This window comes from Mus pahari, chromosome 9 (genome assembly GCF_900095145.1).
Source record: "Mus pahari chromosome 9, PAHARI_EIJ_v1.1, whole genome shotgun sequence".
Lineage (NCBI taxonomy): Eukaryota > Metazoa > Chordata > Mammalia > Rodentia > Muridae > Mus > Mus pahari.
This window is the reverse complement of record NC_034598.1, coordinates 81,174,052-81,191,548: the sequence shown is the minus strand read 5'-3', so window position 1 is coordinate 81,191,548 and position 17,497 is coordinate 81,174,052. Positions and strand designations below refer to the sequence as shown.

The 17,497-nt window shown below is 41.1% G+C and overlaps 2 protein-coding genes across 3 annotated transcripts in view; one reads left to right on the top strand and one right to left on the bottom strand.

Annotated features, from left to right (window-relative positions):
* The window catches only part of Usp44 (ubiquitin specific peptidase 44), a 9,517-nt gene extending 3,831 nt beyond the window's left edge, over positions 1-5,686 (top strand). Inside the window, exons 2-5 of the mRNA XM_021205716.1 lie at positions 812-1,007; positions 2,867-2,975; positions 3,992-4,197; positions 5,487-5,686. Coding sequence (XP_021061375.1) covers positions 812-1,007; positions 2,867-2,975; positions 3,992-4,197; positions 5,487-5,686 — 711 coding nt within the window. The remainder of the gene's footprint in view (positions 1-811; positions 1,008-2,866; positions 2,976-3,991; positions 4,198-5,486) is intronic.
* A 1,566-nt stretch (positions 5,687-7,252) lies between these two features.
* Metap2 (methionyl aminopeptidase 2) overlaps positions 7,253-17,497 on the bottom strand; it is a 30,511-nt gene continuing 20,266 nt past the window's right edge. Inside the window, exons 7-11 of one of the 2 annotated variants that reach the window (XM_021204690.2) lie at positions 16,746-16,840; positions 13,115-13,211; positions 10,718-10,821; positions 10,107-10,222; positions 7,253-9,377 (exon numbers count right to left, since the gene is read on the bottom strand). In XM_021204690.2, the coding sequence (XP_021060349.1) occupies positions 9,125-9,377; positions 10,107-10,222; positions 10,718-10,821; positions 13,115-13,211; positions 16,746-16,840 (665 nt within the window). In that variant the 3' untranslated portion in view covers positions 7,253-9,124. The remainder of the gene's footprint in view (positions 9,378-10,106; positions 10,223-10,717; positions 10,822-13,114; positions 13,212-16,745; positions 16,841-17,497) is intronic. The other variant, XM_021204691.2, reaches the window with a different exon arrangement.

The window sequence follows — 17,497 nt, the reverse complement described above, 5'->3', positions numbered from 1 at the left end:
AAAAAAAAAAAAAAAAAAACCCTGAGCCATCGCTCCAGCCCTGAAATGAATACAATTTGTTCTATAAACATTTTGCTTCTCCATGGGGCCTTGCATCCTCCCGCTGAGCCACTACACCTCATCTCTCTTCCCTAGAGGTCTCTCTCCCTAAAAGTCATGTGATAGGATTCTGGGGCACTCCAGGAAACTTCTCAAAGCCTGACTCCCATGCCGAATTCCTAGACTTATCTCTGGCAGGGTTCTTCCTGTTGGTTTGTTATATCAACGTCTGCATTGGCTTTGCCTTGTCTTGCTCCCTGTATGCCTGCACACCGGAAGACGGCCTCAAATCCTATTCTAGACAATTGTGGGCCACCATGTAGGTGCTGGGAATTGAACTCAGGCCCTCTGGAAGAGCAGAGCAGCTGGCACTCGACAGCCAGGTCACCTCTCCTAGCCCTCTTTTGCTTGTTGTGTATAGATTCAGCTTATAATGTCTTCAACTGTTTATGCGCTGTGTTGATGGCATTAAATAACCCAATCACTACATTGCCTCTAGTTATTAGAACTTTGTTTTTGTGGTGTGTGCACGCATGCAGGTTTGGGCGTCAGAGGACATCTCTAGGACTGTTTTCTCTCTCTCCCCTTTGGGGGCCAAGGAATCTGCCTCAGTTTGACCATCATGAGGCTTTAGCAGCCAGTGCCTTCCTCTTGTCCTCTTGAGTCATCTCACCAGCCCTGCCTAATAGCTTCTTAAAGAAAAATGTTCCACTCGACTGTCCTGACAGACTGTAAAACCAGCTTGTCAGCGGAGTAACGCTTTCCTTTGCAGGTTACATGTCTTGCTTGTGACAACAAATCAGATACCATAGAACCATTCTGGGACTTGTCCCTGGAGTTTCCAGAGAGATACCAATGCAGTGGGAAAGAGGCTGCCTCCCAGCCGTGCCTGGTTACTGATATGTTGGGCAAATTTACCGAAACAGAAGCTTTAGAAGGGAAAGTCTACGTGTGTGACCACTGTAACTGTGAGTATGGCCCATCTCTCTGTGCTTTTGTAAGATTAATATTAGGTGGAGACCGGGGAACCTGGAAGAAAGTGCTTCAGTAGTAGCTATGAAAATGAATTTTTTTTTTTTGTTTTAGTTCTGCAAAAGAAATCAGACATTTCTACTTGATAATCATCATCATTGATGATATTAAATTTCTTCTTGTAGTGCCAGAGAGATGGCTCAATGGCTAAGGGCACTGGCAGTTCTGATAGTCAGGGTTCCATTCCCAGCACCCACATGGCAGCTCAAATCTGTCTTTAACTCGAGTCTCAAGGATGGCTTCTTGCCACCTCAGGTGCACACATGTGGTATACAGACATACAGGAAGATAAAGCATTTACCTGTACACGTAGAATAAAAGAAGTGATTGATTGATTTAGGTTTTCCCAGACAGGGTTTGTCTGTGTAGCCCCCGGCTATCATGGAACTCTGAAGACCAGGCTGGCTTCAAACTAAGAGATCCGCCTGCCTCTGCCTCCCGAGTGCTGGGATTAAAGGCAGATGCCTGGCTCAACAATAATTTATTTTAAAAATTTCCATGTCTTAAAAAAAATGATGCTAGAGCTTGCTAGTGTTGTGACATTAAACCTCTTGTTTCCTGCATGCTAGGCAGCTGAAGAGATGTCATATTGATTATTTTCTAGAGCCACCAAGTCACATTTTTGTTCTGAGTGCTGCCTTAATTTCCTGTTATTAGGTTATGAGGTAGCCTAAGATCTATCTACGGGACTTGAAAGAGCAATGGGACTTTGTCAGATTTGTTAGGATGAATTTAAAGTGTCCCAAATATCTTCGTCACCAAAATTTTGGGATCGATAGTATTATACATGTGGAAAATGACCTTATAGTGATTTGAATATGCAATGAGGCCAACAAACCCAGGCCTGGAATAGCTACTTTATTCAATACAGGAAGGGGAAGCTTTGCAAGCAGGAGCCAGAGAGGCTGGGCACCCTCGGTAGCCATACACATAGAGTCCAGAAGCAGGAACAGGGCGTTTAGCAGCATCTGGGTTCCTGGAGGAAAGCTTCTAGCAGCCAGGGGAAGTCACCCCAAGCTGGCATGAGAGGCAACTGCTAACCAGCAAGCTCTGGGAGTGGATGGCCCAGCAGGGACTGCAGGGCGCAGTCCCTGGGTGGACACGAGAGAAGCGGGAAGACAACCTCGAGTTCAGAGAATGACATTGGTAGAGTGAGGAGAGACCCGGGAAAGCTTAAGGATGCAGGATGCTGTGTGCACTACACACTCACATGCCTGGGACCAGCTTAGCAAAGGCTAAATGAATTGACTATAGGGGTTTAAGAGTTCAGAAAGTGTGTTATTAAATTACGTATGGAGGAAACTGTTAACTTTCGCCTGCTTAGTTGGCCTAGGCAAATCTGCTTTTAAATATATAGCAGCATTCTATTTTATTCTTCCATGAGTGTTTTGCCTGCATGTAAAAACCCACACGGCATGTGTTGTTCCTGCCGAGGCCACGAGAGGGTGTGGCACTCCCTGAACCTGTAGTCACAGACAGTTGTGAGCCTCCATGTGGGTCCTGGGAACTGAATCTGGATTCCCTGCCAGGCAGCACTTGTTCTTAACTGCTGAGCCTCTAGTCCAGACCCTTGAGGGATTATTATTAAGTCCCATACTTTCTTTCATGTCTACCCTGACTCCGCCTCCGTTTCTCATTTTACAAAGTGCTCTCCATTTCCCGAGGTCAAGGCCTGTGCTCACCTCCAACATGGTGTTAGACCTGGGTAACTCATGGGTGAGTTACATGAGTTTACTCAACGTTTTTTCCTTGTAATCTTTGAAACTGTTTTTATTTCATTTTATTTGTATTTTAGCAATGCGTAGAAAGTTTTCGTCAAAACCAGTTGTATTCACTGAAGCCCAGAAGCAGCTTATGATATGCCACCTACCTCAGGTCCTCAGACTGCACCTCAAACGCTTCAGGTCAGTAGTGTTAGTTCCAGCTGTCTACCACTTACGGGGTAACTGGGTCATTCCTTCTGGTTAGGATGCTTCAAGACCTAGAGTAGACATACAGTGGATTCCATTTGAACACCGAATACTTGGCTAATGGATGCCATTCTTTTTAAAAACAGTAACAGTTATTATCTTTAGCTTTGAACAGCAGACATCTATACTCAGTAACTGAGTTGTTTTGATAACTCTTTTTCTGAGAGCCAGGCTAGCCTAGAACTTGCTGTGTCAGGTACCCCAGCCTGGCGTCAAAGTGAGAATCCTCCTGCCTCAGCTTCCTGAGTACCAAGATTCCAGAGCATATCACTTATCCCAGCAGCGACTGTGCCTGCTCCATGTGAATTTAATTATATTTATTGTTTAATATTCAGGTATACTTTTTTAAAGATGTAATTTTGTAATGTGTATATCTTACCCAGTTGCTCTGTGCTTAGAATATATTGATCAAAGATAAAGCAGTTTGGGGACTAGTGAGGAGGGTTAAAGCACCTGCCACCAAGTTCAGTCCACTGGATTCTGCCTTGACTTCTGACCCTCACTGACACTGTAGCATGAACATCTCCCGGAATGAGACACACAAGATAAAATGTAACATAAAACCATAAGAAAGCCAGCTGTTGTGCCACACACCTTTAACCCCAGCCCTCAGGACTGGGCAGACACAGGTGGATCTCTGAGTTCAAGACAACAGTGACCAGTGCCCTAAGGAAAGGTTCTTCCTTATAAAGGGTGTGCTGCCTACCAAGTCTAATGCTCCCAACTATACATTCAGGCATTGTTAAACTGAGAAAGCAGAAGTCACTGGGCCTTGTTGCCAAACAAACACATATCCCTCCACAGTCAACTTGGCACTGAGAAGGCCTGTTCCATATAAATGTTTCTTTAGATTTTGCACTCTCTGGAATCGACTGTTAAAGCTACCTAGACCTAATATATGGCGAGCTTTCTTCCCTTGATTCTAAAGTGTCACTTGCTTTTGTTCCTAGATGGTCAGGACGTAATAACCGGGAGAAGATTGGTGTTCATGTTGTCTTTGAGGAAACCTTAAACATGGAGCCCTATTGCTGCATGGAGACCCTGAACACTCTCAGACCAGAGTGCTTTATCTATAACTTATCTGCTGTCGTAATTCACCACGGAAAAGGATTTGGCTCAGGACACTACACTGCCTACTGCTACAATTCCGAAGGAGGTAGAGCCGAGAAAACCAAGTTTATTTTGGGTTAGACTTGCAAGCGTCTGCTTAGGACTTTTAGCAATTTCTAAGTTGGCTACTAAGTCACCCACCCGCCTTCTTTCTAGAAAAAGGGCCTTCTGCTGTCAGTGCTGCTGGATTTTTGGTGGGTTGAGGGTACAGAAAATACAAGCTTGGATACTGTTCTAGGGTTTCTATTCCTGCACAAACATCATGACCAAGAAGCAAGTTGGGGAGGAAACACTTCCACATTGCTGTTCATCACCAAAGAAGTCAGGACAGGAACTCAAGCAGGTCAGGAAGCAGGAGCTGATGCAGAGGCCATGGAGGGATGTTCCTTACTGGCTTGCTTCCTCTGCCTTGCTCAGCTTGCTTTCTTATAGAACCCAAGACTACCAGCCCAGGGATGGCACCATCCACAAGGGGCCCTCCCCGATTGATCACTAATTTGAGAAAATGGCCCACTGCTGGATCTCATGGAGGCACTTTCCTAACTGACGCTCCTTTCTCTGTGATAACTCCAGCCTGTGTCAAGTTGACACACAAACCCAGCCAGTACAGATACTTTTTTCTTTTGAGAAGAATCTCATTCATATGTAACTGGCTATTCTGGAATTCAGTGTGGATACCAGGCTGGCCTTGAACTTAGATGTTCCTGCCTCTGCCTCTCCTGAGGGCTGAGATTAAAGACATGTGCCACCAGGTGCAGCAAAAAATACATGTAATCTTTCTTTTGTTTGGTTTTGAGACAGTTTCTCTATAGACCTGGCTGATCTGGTACTCAATGCGTAGGGTAGGCTGGCCTCAAACTCATGAGATACCCCAGCCTCTGCTTCCCAAGTGTGCCACCAGGCCCCAGCAGTGGCCAGATTTTCTTAAAGTCACACTGTAGTCACTGGTTTGTTAGAGAACAGGGTACTTAATGACCCGGAGATGGCAGATACTTGTTCAGATAAGAGTCACTCTCATTGTGTCCTCCTTCTACAGCCACCTTTCTGCTTTCCCCAGCAAAAAGCCTTACTATTCTGAAAAAGTAATCTGTGAAAACTACTATTCCTTTGGGAATGGAGGGTGACAAGTACACATGTCAGATTCTGTAACTCCAAACTACTAAGAACAGATAGGTTTTGCCTAAAAGGAGTACGAAGGAATCCTAGAGTAACACATTCCCACTGCAAAGAAACTGAGCCTGCCCTTGCTTTCCTGCAGGAAACCCTCCATTTGCAGCCAAGGTGGCTTTTGTGGTGGATTCTTTTCCAACCTCGGCTCTTTGTGCTTCGCTCTAGGGTTCTGGGTACACTGCAACGATTCCAAGCTGAGTATGTGCACTATGGAAGAAGTACGCAAGGCCCAAGCTTATATCTTATTTTATACTCAGCGAGTTACTGAGAATGGACATTCGAAACTCTTGCCTCCTGAGCTCCTGTCCAATAGCCAGCACCCCAGTGAGGAGACTGATGCCTCTTCTAATGAAGTCCTTAGCTGATCCAGACAGTGGGCTCTCATTACCTGTATATATCCTTTTTAAATGGGCTGACCCACGCTGCTGTGCTTCATTCATTGTTTTTATTCTGGAATTATGATCAGTGCCTGCTATGTTTAGACATTGTGTATTTAACTACAAAGTTTTTCTTTTCTTTTTTACAGAGACAAACTATATGTATATCAACTATAGGCCAACTAAACTTTTTTCAAATATTTGAGTTTTATACTTGTAGTGTTTACCTCAGACTGTTACCTCTTATATTCTGATGTCTTAATTGCCTCAAATCATGAATTTGTGCAATCTACTAAAGAAATTCAGGTGGCATCATTTTATGTATATTATTATTTATCTTTTGTAGCTGTTTTCTATACAGATTCTAACTACATGGGGGAAGATGCTCTTCACCGATTGTTTTACTAAGATTGTTTTACTAAGAAAAGAAAGCCATTGTTATACTGACTTGAGTTCTGCCCCCTTGGAGGTAAACAGATTGGAAGTGAAGTACTGAAGTATCTCCTAGCTCCAGTCATTCCTGAGGCTTCAAGCTTCTACAGGGCTTGGAATAGATTTAATGCAGATACTGGTCTCTCACTACAAAATTTATTGCTTCCATAACTGTCCTTTATTGAGCACAAATTCAAAATGAAAAATAGCAGATTTACACATGGTATACTTCAATGAACTTTGGAACTATGGGCAATGAAAAAATAGTTCTAATAAAGCAGTCACAAAAATTTGAATTTAGCAAACCAGTATATTATGATACACGAATGTAGTTTATCTTAAGAATGAGTTTTTACGCTTAATTATTTTAGATCTCTTAAGTACTTGATTTATTTTTTTATTTTTAGTTCAAAGGAATAAGACAAATGCATAGGGACAGATGTATAAGGCAGAGAGAAGACAACAGTTCAAGCTTGGCACCTGGGCTGTTACATCTAAGATCTCATTTTTCTTGAAGTAACCTAAGCCTGACTCTTGCTAGGATTATGTGACCACTGGGAATCTCTCAGGACCCTGGACCCTCTTTAAAAACACTAAAAGTGATCTAAACTCGAATTTACTAAAAGCAAGAGAGATTTCTTTTCGCTGTGTTCTAAAGAAAGCTTTCCAGGTCTTATGGATGGAGCCCTGCTGCTGCCATAGCCATGGCCACGGCCACCCAACCTGCTCAGAAATGGGGCTCCACCAACCTACAGATCCCAAGGAACCTGTGAGCCACTGGGAGAGGTTTTTTTCCCCTTCTTCCTAAAGTGACTTAATTTACAGCTTACATTTAAGCCAGGAAGAGTTAGTTGTCTTTAGCACAGACTTCTGACGAGTGTCACCTGGGGCGGCTTATTAACGAACTGCAACAAAAACACATCAACCTAAGATAGAATCATTTGTGCCAAAAATACAGCTGGAGTAATGTTAGGTCTGGAAATGCTCACTTACCCAACACGTATACAAATTGTTGCATCAGCTGTTAAATATACCTCATTAAAGATTTTGTGATAAAGTTACCGACTCTAGCCTTTAATTTCAAGAACCTTTTTTTTTTAATCAACACATTTTAGCACCTTATTTTTACTGGTATTTAAGAGAAACAAAACATTAAACTAGCACACAGCATACTGTTGTACTTCCCACTAGATTTTGTTGTGAATCTAAAATTGCACTGAAAAAAACAAAACCCAAATGATGCAAAGAAACTTCAGTTTCTTATTAAATACCTCAGATCTGCAGTGGACACCCACACTCTTAAGTTGTTCTAACAAAAACCCAACAGTTTAGGCTGTAAAATAATTTACTAAAGGCACTATTGTTAAACATCACAGGAAGATACATCACTAAATGTAACAATGACTTTAAGGGACACATAGCTAGTAAGCAAACAGCAAGGGTTGGCTTTGGCTTTGTTTTGGTTTTCCTTTATTTATAAGGCCATACTCCTTGGCCACCCAACAGTACTCTCTGAGATAAGGTTGGACCTTACAAATAGGAGACTGCCGGAAAGGTCTTAGAAAACCCTAAAGTTTGTAGAGGGGTCAGTTTTCAATATCCTGGGCTTAGATATCAAGCCACTCAAAAGCCAAGACCATGAATGCAGAGCCCCAGGAGCCAGCTGGAGAGCCCATGAGTATGTGTTCAGCTTGAAAGCCCGTGAGTGTGTGTTCAGCTGGAGAGCCCGTGAGCAACAGGAAGACACAGCTCACAGTCACAAGTAACCTTCACATAAAACTTCTTAAGCAACGCATGGCCCAGGGCCGTAAGTCTACCTTCTCTTCAGAGACAATGTCAAGCAAAATAAAAATTGATATAGCATACCAGAAGGAATATAGCATTATTGTGTTAAGGTATACACAAATTAAGGCTTTACCTGAGCAAGTAACCAATTTGAAACTATGATGGACTATTTCTAGCAAACCACATAGATTTTAAGCAGCTAAATAATTATTGGGCCCAGTCTAAAGTTGAATGTATCTTTATACTCAGATTAACACACGATTTATGAAAGATCACACGGACCACATTTCCTTGAGTAACCTGATGCTAAGATCTCTAACTTACTGGAGGCCGTGATGGTCAGTGCTTGACTCAGGAAGGGAAAGCCCAATCCCAAGATAACTCCTAATTAGGACAAGACTGAAACTTATTTTGCTTGTGGCTTTAATGTTGATTTGGTTTTCTAATGTGGAATACATATCCTATAAATATGAACACTTAAGGGACATTTATTATAGTAAGGTTTTTCCAGTTGGCACAATGTTTTTCCATGATGCTTAAATCAGTACATCTTCCTATGGGGGATTTTAAATATGCTTCTACAAAAAAAAAAAAAAAAAAAAAAAAGAAAGCAAAGCCTTCTGCAACTGTAGTCCTTTCTGCCTGCTTCATACACATGAAGAGCGTGTAGCCACCATGCCTGAAGAGAATCTGTGGTATCTGTCCTATCTACAGTCCAGATAAAGAACATTATCCATACTTAATCTCTTTCTGCTTAGAATTACAACCATAGACATTAAAATGTAGCTCTCAGATCTGAAAATGTCTTTATTTTTTAGAAAATGGATTTCCAGGAAGGTTAAAAAGCAATACCAGAGGGCATAGGTGCAGAACTGAATGTAGTCATTCAAAGCATCCAAGTAAGAATATGGCAATATAAATATCCAAAAAGCATCTCTTAGGTCTTCAAAACAAAACATGTAAGTAATTCCTAGCTAGTGAGCAGTACAGCATTTCCTAGACGGGAGAAACGGTTAACATTAAAGTCTCGAAAGCCTTTCCCTTGGTTAATTACATGTAGACAGTCTGCCTTTGATCAAATCCTTTACACATGGATAACGGTATTACACAGGTCCACTGTTAAAACAGACAACATGTTGCAAATTACTTGTGGTATAATGTGTTCCAACAAAGCTTAGAAAATAAAGACGTGTTGGCTTTGGACTAAGTTTAATAGTCATCTCCTCTGCTGACAACTTCTTTACAGGTTGGACGCAACAGTATGGTATGTTCAAACTGTGCTGTGTATGACCCTTTAATGTCACACAGTGGTGGGTATGGATCTACAATGCCCAAGTCACACAGATTCTTCAGAGCCATTAAGTATTTACTTTCTCCCAAGCGATCCAGCCACCTTCGGCAGAAGGCAAGGGTACCGAAGTTTTCATTGATGACATTTAACAAGTGTTTTGTTCTTGGAAGCCTAAGGAGAGAAAAGACAATTGGCAAAAGAGTTAACTAATCAATTTACCCATTATAAAAGTCAAATCTAGCCAGGCGGTGGTGGCTCACGGGAGGCAGAGGCAGGCGGATTTCTGAGTTCGAGGCCAGCCTGGTCTACAGAGTGAGTTCCAGGACAGCCAGGGCTATACAGAGAAACTCTGTCTCGAGAAAAAAAAGGTCAAGTCTAAGCTGTGTCCGCACCTGGTGTCTGAGTTTAAAACATCAACTGTTCTTTCACTAATAGTAAGAGATATGTAATGGTCCAAAGACATGGTTGGCTATGAAACGTGCTGAAGATCACCTTATATGTGCTAAGTTCCTAGACAGAGTATCACCGAAATAAGTCCCTTTTCATACAAGTCCACAGGTGACAACCTGTGAAAGCATGAATTCCTACTTAGAATCTACCTCTGTAATGAGTAAAACACAATGTCAACTGGGACAGGACATTAACAACAGGGAAAGCATTGTAATCTCAAACCTAGGAATGCCAGGAAATAATCACATCATCATCTGAACACTTATCTCTCCATCATTTTCAAGCCAGGGTAAAGTTAACAGGAACCTTTTTTTTTTTTTTTTTGCTGTACCACAGAAACCAAATAACTCACTGATAAGACTGAAGACCCTGACATTTACAAATACGCCACCTGATAGACTTGCTATATTCTTGCCTTGGAAGAAATGCTCATGAGTTATCAAGTCTCACCTTATTGGCACATGCCCCACATCAAAATTTTTCATGTAGTGTGAACATTCCATGTCGTCATGAACCACGCCCTTTCCTGTGCTCCCAAAGGTCTCAATGGCATACACCTCTCCTTCCTTCAAAACGACATAAGGATCAAAGGGGAAAAAAAAAAAAAATCAACTGAGAACTAATCGACTTCCGTGAAATAAAGCAGTAACATGAAACATACTTCCCAGTCCCTCAGTCTGGCGTCCTGTCTCCTCCACACCTCTGACTACTGGATAGCCCTTATCAAAATGCAGGTTTCCCTTATCAAAATGCAGGTTTCACATAGGTGGAGATTAGTTCACTGCTGTATCCCAATACTTTCTAAAGACACCAGCACTAAGGACATTCTTAATATTTATGCTTGGTAAATACATTAACAGCCCCAGTTTTCATAAGCACAGCAAAATATGAATATGAATTGTAAGCTTATTTTGTTCAGTATTTATTTAGATGTGAGTTAGTTTAGAACCAAGTGTCATGGCTTTTCACAGAAATCTAAGAGATGGGCTGGGACTGAGGCAGACAGCAATACTGCACCTTCCTAGCATGCACAATGCCGTTTGCAAGGGCTACTCACATACCTCCATTCTTGTAGCTTCCCCTCCTTTCACAATGGGCACTGTTTTTCCAGCATGAATTCTATATGGCCCAATTGAATGTCCATTTAAGTTACGTATGGGTTTCACTGTTATAATAGAGAAGGAATTATTGTTCAGAATCTTAGGAGGTACAGACTTTAAGTGCTTATACCAAAAGAAGATAACTAAATAAAAGTGGTGGCACACACTTTTAATCCCAGTACTTGGGAGGCAGAGGCAGGTGAATATCTGAGCTCAAAGATAGCCTAGTCTACATTCAGCGAGTTCTAGGCTAGCCAGGGCTACACAGTGAGTACCTATTCTAAAAAAGAAAGGGGAAAGAGGGTGGAGGGAGGGAAAAGAGAAAGAGAAAAATAAAAGACAAGGCTCTCACAAAGTCAAGAGTTGTTTGTTTCATTAAGTGTGAAATAGGCTGGAGAGAAGGCAACTGCTGGAGAGCAGCACCCACACCAGTGGCTCACAACCAGCCCCTGCTGGCCTCCATGTGCTCCTGTGCTCATCTGCACACACGTGCAGTCACACACATCATCTTAAAATTACCCAAGAAAATGTTAAGGGAGGAATGAAAGGAAAAATATAAGTGATGGATACCATATAGAAATAAGATCTTTAAGGACAAAAAATATGGCTATAAAACAAAAGATAAATATAAATATAAAATTAAAGATAATGTGAAGGCTGAGGGCACTGTCAAAGGAATCTTAAACACAGATTTTACATTTCAAATGCTACAAAAAACAAAATCTAAACTCAAATCTCCTACAACCAATGAATAAAGTTAGACAATAAAATATTACTCAAAATTTGAAACAGAAAGCAAGAAATAATTTAACAAGTGGAATAAGCAATACTGAATGATTAATACTTAGAGACATACATACTACAAGGCTTCCATGTGTGCACAGGTGCACGCACAACACACAACTGCTACTTAGGAATATGTCATTAGTAAAGACAGAGAAGCAAATGCCAACACTTGAGCGCTCGTGACTCTGGCGCACTAGAGATCGCTGCTGTGACTGGAAGGGGGCAGAGGAGTTGGGAGGTACAACAGTGGTTCTCACTGCTTGACAGAAGCCATCATGGAGCGTAAAGAAGCACTACAAGAACACCGGGGCTGGGAAGCTCCCTCCCAAGACTGCTCTCAAGGGAGGACGCTACCTAGCTTCAACTAAAAAGATAATTTTTATGCTTTCTGTATTTCAATGTATATCATGTTCAACAATATTAAAAGGCTTAGAAAATGTAGCTCCATAGTATTTGATACTATGGAGTATTAAGAAGCCACCTTTCAAGAGCAGAATTCTATAAAGATTTTGAAAAGCGGGATGACTTGACTTTTGAAAAGAGAGATGACTTGGTGGTAAGAGCACTGATGGCTCTTCCAAAGGTCCTGAGTTCAAATCCCAGCAACCACATATGGCTCACAACCATCCATAATGAGATCTGATGCCCTCTTCTGGTGCTTCTGAAGACAGCTACAGTGTACTTAGAGATAATAACAAATAAACCTTAAAAATATACTTTTTGAAAAGCCAAAAAATTAACAATGAAATAATGACATTGCAAGCTTAATAGAATAACCTAAGGAAAAAAATTAATTAAAAACTTAAAACTACTTATAATCAGCTAAATGTATTTTTAAAATGTATACAGCACTACTCTTAGTCAAGTATCCCCAAAGCCAACTGAAAACTGTTTTTGCCTCTGTCTAGGTAGGTGGGTCAGGTGGTAGATGGAGTGCCAGCCCCAGGCTTGGTCTCAGTGCCACATGCAGCAGGCCAGGGGCAAACACATGCAAGCACTCAAGAGGTGGAGGCATTAGGTTTTAAGGCCACTGTGGGAAAGTGAGACCCAGTCTCTAAAACATTAAAGGGTCTTTGTAGCCACTTTATTTCCTTGGACTTAAGAAGATTCAATTGACTTCTCCATCTTGTTATGCACACACTGTCCTTTTCAGTTTACTCCTCAGTCTTCCCCCAACGTCACCATGTTTAGAACAGCATTAGATGATGATCAGAACAACCTGGAGCTGAGGACTACACCAGCAGCATGAATGCTGAGCACCAGAAAGCACAAGTGACCCTAGGGAAAACCTAAAGCAGCAGCTGAAAGACTAAAGGGCAGACTAGGAAATAACTGGCCTCCAAATTTTCAACCTGATTCAAAATAAACAAGTAGGAAAATCACCAATAAATGAGACTCTGGCCTCTCATCCTTAATGTACCACAGAGCTCAGTTCAACTTTAGATTGCCACAGGATACATTTCCCAGATGTCTTAGCTCCTAAGTACCTCAGACAAGGTTCCCAGACAGCTTCCACAGTGCTGTCTCCATACACACTGCAGCTGACCCAAAGTCCTAGTTAAAGGACCATACCTTGATATGTCTTCCCATCTATTTCTACTTCATAGGATTCCATAACTTCTTGAATGGCCTCACCAACATCGCAGAGACGAACGTCAATCCCAGCACACTAAAAAAACAATATATATATTTTAAGGTGCAAACTTTTATAATGGTTTAATATTTTCCAATAAAGGACAATCAGAACAGCTAGTTTTTGCACATACTAAAAATAAAATACCATGTAAAGGGTGTTAAACACATGACAAGATTAGACCCAAATTTCCTTTGCCTGTAAGAAGTCATCAACATGGTGGATTTTAGAGAATGTAATGAATACAATAAATTATAATGGGGTGGTGATGGCTGGAAAATTGGCTCAGCAGGTTAAGAATACTTTCTCCTATTGCAGAGGAAACCTTGTAAGCAGAACCCACACGACAGCTAATAACTCTAACTCCAGTTCCAGGGGATTTGATACCCTCAGCTGGCCTCCAAGGGCACCGCACACCTGGGGTGTACTTAATGCAGGAAAAAAATACTCAGCAATACCAGGAATCGCTTCTTAGACAAAAAATTCACTAGTAGAACTGGGAATCTTGGAGTCTGCCATCTTAAACCTCTAGGGAAATCAATGCTAACCTTATGTAATGATTATGATGATTCTCAGTCGCAGTGCCCAACCACCAGAGGGACAAGAACACATAAGGCAGACATAGTGGTATATGCCTGGAGTTCTATATACTCCACAGATGAAGGAGACATGAAACCTGAGCACAAGTTAGAGGCAGCCAAGGCAACATAATCTCACACTCTCACACCCACCCCATTATAATTTATTATACAGATACACACACACACACACACACACACACACNCTCTCTCTCTCTCTCTCTCTCTCTCTCTCTCTCTCTCTCTCACACAATTTATTCCTGGAATACAAAGGCAGTTCAGCAAATATAACATCAATATAAACATACATTATGAGGGAAAGGCACATATAATTTCAATTGGGTATATATCTAGAATAGAATTTTTAATATAAAGTCTTAATAAAATAAGAATAGAAAAACTACCCTCAAAGAAAAGTCAAGAAAAAGCCTATACCAAATACAACTGTTGACACATTTCCTCTATGGTCAGAAACAAAGTAAAAGAGGATTGCCAGTTTTGCTCAACACATGACTGAATGTTCTATCCAGAACAATTAAGCAAGAAAGCAAAAAAACAAATTGCAAACAGACTAAAAAGTAAGAAAAACCCCCTCTCAATCAGGTGACAGTTGCCGGTGATCTCTGAAGATGACACAACAGGGTTGTTGGAGCAGTGGCTCTCTCTCAGCCTTCCCAATGCTGAGACACTTGACTCCACTCCTCAGTGTGCTGATCCCCAGCAGAACATCATTTTCATTGCTGCTGTTATGAAGCATAACATAAATCTGATATGCGACCCTGTCAAAGTGTCATTTAACCCACAAAGGTGTTCAAAGTCACAGGCTCTGACCCACTGGGCTACAGTGACACCCAGCAGTTCAGAACCCAGAGCTAAACAGGTTTGGCTCCCAGCACCCATCGGCGGCTTATAACCATGTTACTCCAGTTCCAAGGAATCCAACCTCTTGTTGGCCTCTGAGGGCACTGTACATACATGGGACACAGACATACGTGCGGGCAAAATACCCACCTATACCCCAACCCCCAACCCCCAACCCAAACCCTAAAGTGAGACCCACAACTACAAAACTCTCACAGCAAACAGGCAAAAACCTCGTGAAACTGGATCTGACAGTGATTACTGATATATCAAAGGCACAGGCAACAAAAGAACAATACTATCATAATAAAAAGGCAACTTTAGATAAAAAAAATTGGCAAATCATGTGCTTGATATAGGACTGAGACCTCATTATAGACAGAGAACTCTGGAAACTCAGTGATAAAACAACAAAGGAGTTGATGGATATATGTAAACAAATGTACACATGGGTAAAAGAACACAAAACCTAGAAAAGAGAACAAAACCTGCATACTAGGGGATAAGAAAGGAAAAGAAAGGACTGAAACAGAATACAACCAATGAGCACGGTTACTATCCTTTCAAAGAGAACACACGCAACTGCTGTAGAGGAATTTTAATGTAGAAACATGGCTGCTCTGGCAAGGGATCACATCCAAAGACCTAGATCTATGTGGTCCAGCTGGAATGCAGATGTTCCCTTATTCCCAAACAATGAAGGTAAAGTTTGTTTGTAAAAGGAAGCACCCATGGTTCAAAGTGATACCCAATTGAGTGGCAGACAAAGTGATGAATCAATAAAAGATTAGCAGAATAATATATGCCCAACTCTCATGAGAGGAAAGGGAAGCTACTTAAGGAAGGGGGTGTGTTTGTGTGTGGTAGTTTCACTGGGACAGTTGTACAGACAAAGTTGAAGAGAGAACAAGCTAGTCACAGGTGAAGACACAATGAGCCAGGTAATGAGAAGGAGTTAGAAGATCCAAACAGATTGCTAGAGTTAGTGTGAGGCCAAGCAGAGCAATTCAGAGAAGGTGAAAGAAGCCAAATGGAATCACTCAGCTTGGAAAGAAGTTTGGAACAGAACAGCTGAGTTGAACCAGCCAGCCAGAGTTCAGAAAGAGCTAGAAGGGGTAAGCTTACTCAGCACTAAGTCTCAGAGGCTGAAAACATTACAGGTCTAGATTAGATTGTACAGAGGCTAGAAGCTTCCAGGACTAGGCCTAGGTTAGTAGACAGAGGCAGTAAGCATCCAAAAATTATCTTTACACACAGATTTTCTAACTCATGGTGGCTTTTTCATTTTTGGTGGTGGATAAATGCTCAAAAGTAGCTAAAGTATAAACTTCAATGAGAAGCCCTATGGCATCCTTTCTGAGTGGTTAGTCAAACTGGATAGAACTTAATCAAATTAAATAGTCTTGGGTCTGCTTAATTACAGTGTAATGACTTTTATTTGCAACTTAAAATAACATTTAACAAAACCAAAGGTACTGGTAATAGGGCAAACCCTCAAGGAATTAGGGCATGAAAAGATACTCTTCCCAACAGGGGACTGCAAGTCACAATTACAGGGACACTATCTCACATCTATTAGGATGACTACAAACCAAAGAAAATACAAACATTAGAAAATGAGTGAGTGGTAAAGACAGAGCAGGATAGTCAGGGTGAATGTGTGGCAGCTCTCTGAATACACAATGCAATGCAAGAGGGTAACATCTATGGAGTAGGTGCCCTAAGACAAAATGTAAGGGAAAGGTGAGTGCTTCAGGGTACTACAGACACTTTGGGGTGCAGTGAAAATTCTGCCAAGCCCACAGAATGTATAAACTAGAGTGAACCCTAATGCAAACTGTGGACTTTAATGTTGTGATGCGTCAATGCTGATCAAATGACTGAAAACTGTACTTTGTTGGAAACACCAGCAGAGGACATGTTTGTATGGGGAATTTCCCTACCTTCTGCTCAGTTCTGCTACAAACATAAAACTGGTCTAAAAACAAAATAGCAACAACAAAAGATAACAATAATAAAAACAGCCAATTTTACAGGCAATATAAACCACCTAAACTCCTATACAGACCTTAAAACAATCTATGAGAGTACTCAAAATTATGCTGTTAAATAGTGCTAATAGCACACATACCTTTATTCCAGTATTAGTGGCATCCTTTACAGCTTTTAATAATATGTCATATTTGGGATTAAAAGTAACAGTAAACGCACAATCAATTATTCTACCTGAAAGAGAAAAAAAATTCACCTTTAAGTTTACTTAATTGTTAAATAATGTATTTCCTTACAGAACTTCCTCTATCAACCATAGTTAAAAAGAATAAAATTTGTACTGAGTTATTATACATTGCTCCCTCTCAGACAAACCAATAAACAGAAATAAAAAAACAGCAGTGTGAGCAGAGAAGAAAACCCATCATCTCAAAGCCCTCACATCACTTGAAAGTGTCACTTACCCATTTTAACAAAAGCTTAAAATCTCCAGTAAATACTCAACCTAAATTCACTTTCTTGCCTGTTAAGTAATATTCACAAGGTACTTTAGACATCAGTTTAGGGAAATTTATAAAAGTAAATATATACTGACCAAACAAAGCTCTACAAATACAAGTGTGTGTCCTTTAAAGTCTCATTTATTCCAGCCTGGCATCAACTCGCTAGGTCGCCTAGGATGACCCTGAACTCACGCCCATTTTCATTTTTAACTATGTAGCTCTGGATGACCTTGCTATGGAGATCAGATAGGCCTTGACCTCACAGTGGACACCACCAAACTTGTCAAACCTGTACCCTTTACTAAAAGAGAGAGAGAGAGAGAGAGAGAGAGAGAGAGAGAGAGAGAGAGAGAGAGAAGAAGAAGAAGAAGAAGAAGAAGAAGAGAAG